Source organism: Rousettus aegyptiacus, unplaced genomic scaffold, assembly GCF_014176215.1.
Source record: "Rousettus aegyptiacus isolate mRouAeg1 unplaced genomic scaffold, mRouAeg1.p scaffold_m13_p_3, whole genome shotgun sequence".
Taxonomy (NCBI): Eukaryota; Metazoa; Chordata; class Mammalia; order Chiroptera; family Pteropodidae; genus Rousettus; species Rousettus aegyptiacus.
Window position 1 is genome coordinate 46,251,112 of NW_023416306.1, and position 7,203 is coordinate 46,258,314.

The 7,203-nt window shown below is 40.1% G+C and overlaps 1 protein-coding gene across 5 annotated transcripts in view; it reads left to right on the top strand.

Moving 5' to 3' along the window:
- Positions 1-6,794, top strand: part of DOCK8 (dedicator of cytokinesis 8) — a 197,879-nt gene extending 191,085 nt beyond the window's left edge. For all 5 annotated transcript variants that reach the window (XM_036217987.1, XM_036217990.1, XM_036217988.1 and 2 more), the window contains 2 exons: positions 4,722-4,892; positions 5,316-6,794. In XM_036217987.1, the coding sequence (XP_036073880.1) occupies positions 4,722-4,892; positions 5,316-5,376 (232 nt within the window). In that variant the 3' untranslated portion in view covers positions 5,377-6,794. The remainder of the gene's footprint in view (positions 1-4,721; positions 4,893-5,315) is intronic.
- Positions 6,795-7,203: the final 409 nt, after the last annotated feature.

Genomic DNA, 7,203 nt, shown 5'->3' on the forward strand with positions numbered 1-7,203 from the left:
ATAATAATAGCAATAACAGTAAGTGTTCTAGGTTTTAGCTATGTACCAGCACTGTTCTAAGAATTTTATGTGTTTACTCATTTGATCTTTACAATAATTTATGATATAGGATATTAGCACCTTCACATCACAGATGAAGAAACTAAGGCCTGGAAAGCTTGTGTAACTTGCCTGATGCCACCAAGCCTGTAGCAGCAGAGCAGGATTCAGAGTTGAGCATTCTGGCTCCAGAGTCCATCCTCTTAGCTACTATGCTGTGCTTTTCTCTCTAGGAACTACATTCAGTTGCTAATAACAGAGAATGGCTTAAGTAAGATAGAACGTTCTCTCATAAAATGTAAGATCAGAGACAGTCATCCCAGAGCTGTGTGGTGACCTCAGAAATCATCGGTGACTCTGGCTCTTCCCATCCTTCTGCTCTGCCATACTGGTTATGGTGCACCCATCCTCACAGTCACGATATGGCTAATGGGGCTCTGGCCATCATGACCACATTCTAGGAAAGTATCAGGAGTAGAAATAAGAAAAGAGCAAAAGGCTAGGCCCCTTTAATGGCCTTTCCTAGTGACCTCATCTTGCATCTCTCATCAGCCATCCCTGTTAAGGGAGGCTAGGAAATGTAATGTTGCAGGTGAGTGTACATAAGGAATGGGTGTTCAGAGGGAATGGGTGTTCAGAAAGCAACAAGCATTTTTCTTTGCTGCACTGAGGGACTATGTATGAGCTATGCTGAAGGGGCACCCCAGATAAGGGAGGCCAGTAGATGCAAAGGGTGAGGACTACCTTCTCCGTAAGAAAGACACCTAACTCCTTACATAGAGGCCCCAAAAAGTAACTGTCAGCAAAAGCCAGGAACTGTATTCTAGAAGCACAGCTCCCCGCCCTATCTAGTCCCCATCAGTCTGGTTTCTGTAAGACTGACTGCTGAAAGCCCCAGGCACACTCGCTGTAAGAAAATGCTTGTGTTCAGTGAACTTACCAACAAAGGGAACAGTGAAAGAGAAGGGCATCTGGAATGATGGTGTCATTGAGTGAGAGCAGCACAGTTCAGATGCTTTTGGACCTAATTAAAATGTTACAGATAAGACCACTTAAAAAAATGATTTGCAATGTAGTTATATGATCCTATATACATTTCCCAAGGGATATGACTATTTTCTAGGAGGGAATTTAGTGCATGACCCTCTGTAGTTTATGGATTTAAATTAACGCAGTGGAAATTATTTTTACTTTAATAAGAAAATCTAGAGAATATAATCCAAATTGAAGAAAGGAAGAAATATAGAAAATGTAGTACATGAAATAATTTTATAAATTATAAAAATTGTTAAAATATAAAGTAATACTATTACTGTAATAATATGGATATTTTTCACCCCACCAATTAATAGATTTGTCTTTGTAAAATACTATGTTTATCTATTGCTGTGTAACAAACAACCCCAAAACTTAGTAGCTTAAAAGAACAATAGCATTTACTTAATATGCATGTGCGGCTGAGGGTTGGCTGGGCTCAGCTAGGCAATTTTTGCTCAGTCTCTCATTCAGTGACAGCCAGACACTCACTGGCTAGGGCTTTAATCACCTGAAGGCTTCTTCACTCATGTAATCTGAGTAACACTCAGATCGCAGGTGATTCAGGCCTCCAGAGGTACATGTCGCAGGAGAGACTGCCAGGCAGAAGCCATATTGCTTTTTATTACCCAGTCACATAGCATCACTTACACCACATTGTGTTCACTGAGGCAGCCACAAAGGACCACCCATTTCTTGATGGGGATTTGGCAAAGTTTTAAAAGAATATGTAGGATGAGCAATTATTGTTATGACCGTTTTTGAGAAACAGAATCTGGCATGTTCCAAATGCTTAGATCTGCCTTATGATCACGATTTCTGATTTAAGAATCCCAACAACTCTAGGAGATTGTAGGAGATTATTACGCCCATTTTACAGATGAGAAAACTGAGAATTTCGGTGATTACGTTAGTGTGCTAATGAGAAGCGCCTGGGTTTCAAGCCCAGCTCTGTCTGCATGTAAAGTATTTAACCCAGTCTAGGGCATAGTACGCCATCAGTATCTGCCAGCTCGCTATTATTACTTCTGATAACACAGACTACAGAGAACTTGGTTAATTCTCCCAACGTTTTCAGAGTAGACATCCCCAAGTTAGCAGTTAGCTTCTATAGGCCTCTGGTAGTCAGTCTGTATTACCATCATGGGCCTTGAAATTATCCTGAAACTGGTTTTATTTTGCACATGTGGTAGCTCATAACTGTGAGTTAAGAAGCAGTAAAAAAATAATGAGGGGTGATGTAGATTTCTCATAATTCAAAGGCTATATACCTCCCCTTTTTCCCCCTTCCTTGAAACCTTTGATATGTTACCTTAGGTATACTACGATTTGCTTCAATTAATGTCAAAATTAAGAGATAGGTGAAAATCAAGTTAAGGGAGTTCTTTCGGCTTCTGGCTGAGTTAAATCAAGTCCTTCTTCTATACCAGCTGATTCTGTGATGAAGCTGTGGTCATAGGTTTATTTTTGCCAAGATAGGTAGCTTTCCGCTGCCCCATAGCCACATGCCACCCTCTTCATCTTTGTCATCCTGAAAATGTTTTCAGTGGTAATAGGGAGAATTTGGTAACCAAGTCTGAGTATCCTCATAACAACTCAAATCTAGCACCATTGTTAGGAAAACAGTTTAAACCACACTGATTACCAAGACCCGGTTCATCTGAAAGGATAATGGAAATATTACTAATAATTGCATGTCAGCTAAATTTCAGCCATTATGTTGTCCTCTCAAGGTTTGCTGATTTTTAAGTTCCCTTTGAGTAGAACAATATAAAGAGCAAGACTTTATTATGTTTAAATAGCATGATTTCCTTCCCTGATATGTACCACACTTTGTGGAGATCACAAAAACTCTAAGCTTATCTTTCCATAATTAGATAAACTCAAGTTGTTAAGATTTTCTCTTTCATGCTTTGTAGTTTTGCCATGGCGGGGTAGCTATAGATCTGTTTTTGTCGATTAGAGGATTTCTGTCTGTTTTCAATTCAGAAAAATTATCAGCTGTTATCTCTGAATATTGCCTCTGATTTTACATTTCTTTAAACATTCTTTTAGATGTGTGTTGGGCATCTCTGGTATACCTCCAGGTTTCTTAACTATTTTGTTCATATTTTTACTTTTTAAAAAATCTCTTCGGTTATTTCTTTAGGTCTGTCATATAGGTCATGAGTTTTCCAGTTGTATCCAGTTTATTGTTTAACCTGTCCATTGAGATTTTTCTCTTAATTTTAGTGACTATATTTCTATTTCTAGTTCTATTTGGTTCTTTTCTGAAATTTTCCTGATCTCTTTTTTCATACTCTCCCATTTTTTTGTAATGGATTTTATACCTTTGATTATATCTCTATATTAACTTTGGGCTTTTACATTATTTTATTACCTCTAATTCTTATTTGGCTAATTCTCCTGCTTGTTGTATCGGTTGGTTCTCCTTCATTGTGGTTGGTTTCCTCATATGGTTTGTAATTTTTTACCGTGAGCTCGTCTTTGGCAGGGGTTGCTCTATGAGGGGTACATGGGCCCTGACTGAGAAACCGTTTTTCCAGCAACTTTACCTTTATTTCTGTCTGAGCCCTAGGGATTTCAATAATCATGGTCTGATTTTTAAATTAATTGGAGCACCCATAGAGGAACATAAGTTTGTAATTCATACCCGCATGTGGTATAAGCCTAGAATTTTAATTTCTTCAGGTGACTTTCTTTCCTATGAATGGCCCCAACCTAATGACAAACTTCCATTCCACCTCTCTGGACAGTTTGCAGCCTTTTTCTATACCCCTTTTCGTAGATGGGAAAGCTTTTAAAGGTTCTGAGCTATATGCTGGTGGCATTTTCAGAACCCCACTGTACCCTAGCCAAGGTTACATCACTCATTTGTGTGGGCACTGAAGCCTACCTTCCCCTGCCCCCAGCCTCCAGGACTTATGTGGAATCTTAAGATCCTAATAAGCGGAGTCCTCGTGACAGCCGCATGGCACAAGCTCCTGCCATCGCTGATACTGATTCTTCTCCTCCTTTATGGAAACTGGGGTTTCCTTTTCTCTTTCAACAAATTCTGCTGTGCTTTCCCAGCACTTCCATGTGTATGTAGCAGGCGTGGAGGTAGGGCTGGGGATGCTGAATGGCATCTGCTTTGGCTGCCATGTTGCCATAACCCACAGCGAGTTTTTTTGTAAGCATAAGTTTCCATTCTGCAACGACCTGAGTTTGAATCTTGGATCAACCACTTCCTCACAAACACTATCTTGGGCAAGCAACCTAACATTTCTGAGCTTCAAGGACAAAACAAAGGTAAACACAGACTTTTCATGTTTGTTGGGAAAATTATCCAGATAATGAATGTGAAACTCCTTGAGTAGTGCCTGGCACAGAGCAGGTCAAAGCATCAATATCACCTGGGTGACTTTTCAAAAATAAAGATTCTTCGGTGCTGCCTCTTAGAGATTCTGATTCATTAAGTCTGTGGTGGGGCCCAGATTTGCGTTTTGAAAAGCTACATAGGTGATCCTGATAGACCATCAACTTTGCAAACACTCCTAGGACTACTCAAGAAATATTAATAGCATCATCATTCCATATTTCTAAGCACTTCAAACTCCTGTGGAATAAAACCTCATTTTCTCCTCACCCTGATATTTGCACCTCAGATGCGGTGAAGCTGTAGAGAAAAACAAGCGTCTTATTACAGCAGACCAGAAGGAATATCAGCAGGAACTCAAGAAGAACTACAACAAGCTGAAAGAGAACCTCAGGCCCATGATCGAGCGGAAAATTCCAGAACTCTACAAGCCGATATTCAGAGCTGAGAGTCAGAAGAGGTAAGAACCAGGCAGAGGAAGCCTCCTCCCTGGGGCGTAAAGGATAAGGCCTGGGGCCTGGTCATCAGGGCACGCCCTGCTGTACAGCAACTCCAAGGGCTAGGAGTGGGTCTGGAGTCAGAGACGCTGCCAAAACTTGATCTGTTCTGCTTCCATCCTGATCCTCCCTGTGGCTCTCCTGACCTCACCGGGACCCCTTTCTGTTGGCCTCCTGCCAGCCGTCTTCCCAGGGCCAGCTCACTGCCTGTGTTTTTTCTGGCGCAGTGTAAAAGGATCTCAGCACTGTCTCTTATTTACTTATTTGCTGAGTTCTCCATGATTGATGCTCTTTTCCAGTGAGTGATTTTCCCCCCCATCCCTCTCTTTAAAAGGCTAATTGATCTTTCTTACCTCTGTTTTCTCTTTCTCTCTGCTTAATTTCAGAGACTCCTTCCACAGATCGAGTTTCAGGAAATGTGAAACCCAGTTGTCACAGGGCAGCTAAGAAAAGCTGTCTTCGCCCATGAAGACTGAGGCCCTGTAACCCTGGAGAAGGACTCATTGGTACTTGAGACAGGACATTTGCCATGACGCAGAACAGGTCGCATGCTTCCTGACTAGACAGCACTCTAGACGCTTTGGGATCCAAGTGCCCCCAGGAATTACTCCCAAATGGGGTCTGACCAGATTTTGGCCACGCCGAGGGGTGAGAGTGGTGGAGGATGGCTAATGAGGGGTGCCTATGTATTTATTTAAGCATTGTTTTTCACAATTGTGTACAAAACGAGGTATGAACAGTATGTCCTACTGAGTGGTCAGTCATAGTTTACCTGAAAGATGACTTCCTCTGGCCCGTATTTGGATTTAAAGGGTAAACTCATATTGCCCAAGGAGAAATGGAAAAGTTGTCTACCAGTCTATTCAAAGTGAACTTCATTCATTCCCTCCTTATGAGAAAGGAGGGTGAGCTTGCAGGAGTGCAAAACGTGTTCAGTAAGTCTGTGAGGGGAGGACTTACTAGAAATCTAAAAATCATGATGGTTGGAAATTTGGGGATAGATTAATCATTTGTGAACTCACTACCCTAATGGTAGCAGTGAACTAATTGCTGTACAGTCATTTTTGCTTTATTGTTACTATTAACTTAACATGCGTTTATAGAGGAGCACACTCGAGGCACTGATTTAGGAGATACATGGTACTCTGAGTGGTCGGCCAGAATTCGTGGATGCTGCATTCAGTTAAACTGAAACAATTCTCCTATGATGCTTTGTATTTTCTTCTGATGCTCATGCTCGCTCACTCTTTCTCTCTTCCTCTCTGGAACCAAGTTCATTTTTATAAGAGGTTAATATCTCTGCTTTCATTTCATGTACTGTCAGCATATGTACATCACTTAAAACATACGGTCGGCTTTGAATTCTTTTGATAATGTACTTTAGGAGAAAGATGAACAAAATTATTGTTTGAGAATTAAATTATATATTTTTAATATGACTGATTACCTTGACTGGTACTAAAAATGTAATAAGAATTGTAAACAAAATGTTTCCCATGGCAACTTGTGTTTTTTATATTGACAACTTTTAATGTTTTGTAAAGCACTTCAGAGAAGAAATGTGTATAATCATGGCCTTAGTCAAACAGAGCTATCCAGGGTCACGTCTTTTCTGCACTATTTAATCTTGGTGTTCCTGAGGGAATTTAATTTGGATATTCCAGAACTTTTTGTTTATACCATCATGTATGCATTAATTTATATTCTGAGAAAGGACCTTTTTTTTTTTTTTTTTTTTTTTTTACTAAAGCTCAAGTTTAATTGGCAAATTGGTTTCATAAGTATTTGAGGCAGAACTGTTTTTAAAATATATTATACACTTAATCGCTTTCTTAAATGAATATACATGATGTGTTTTAATTCCATATGCTGTTTAGCATCTTCTATGTGGGAGACAGTGGGTGAGACCAAGGTTAAAAAACATTGTTACTGCCCTCAGTAAAGTCTCTCAGTTTAGTGAGGAAGAAACTCTCATAATACACAGCAGTCTGGAACAGGCCCTATGGAATGCAACCTTTTCTAAGTGACTCGTTATCAATACCTATTACATTCTGCTCTCAAACAATAAGGTTTAGGTGCTAAACTTAGCACCTAAGGGCTGTTTTTTTATTTTAACCATAAGAGCCTAGTAGTCCGAATGATCTAGTATATCCTGACTAAATGTCCCCTGCTTTTAGATACCTGTTACCATGAGGTGTCTTTTTTTAACTCCCTCTCGTACTACCACGGTGGGTGCCACTTGCTTCACAAATGCAGGACCTGTCTTCACTGTTG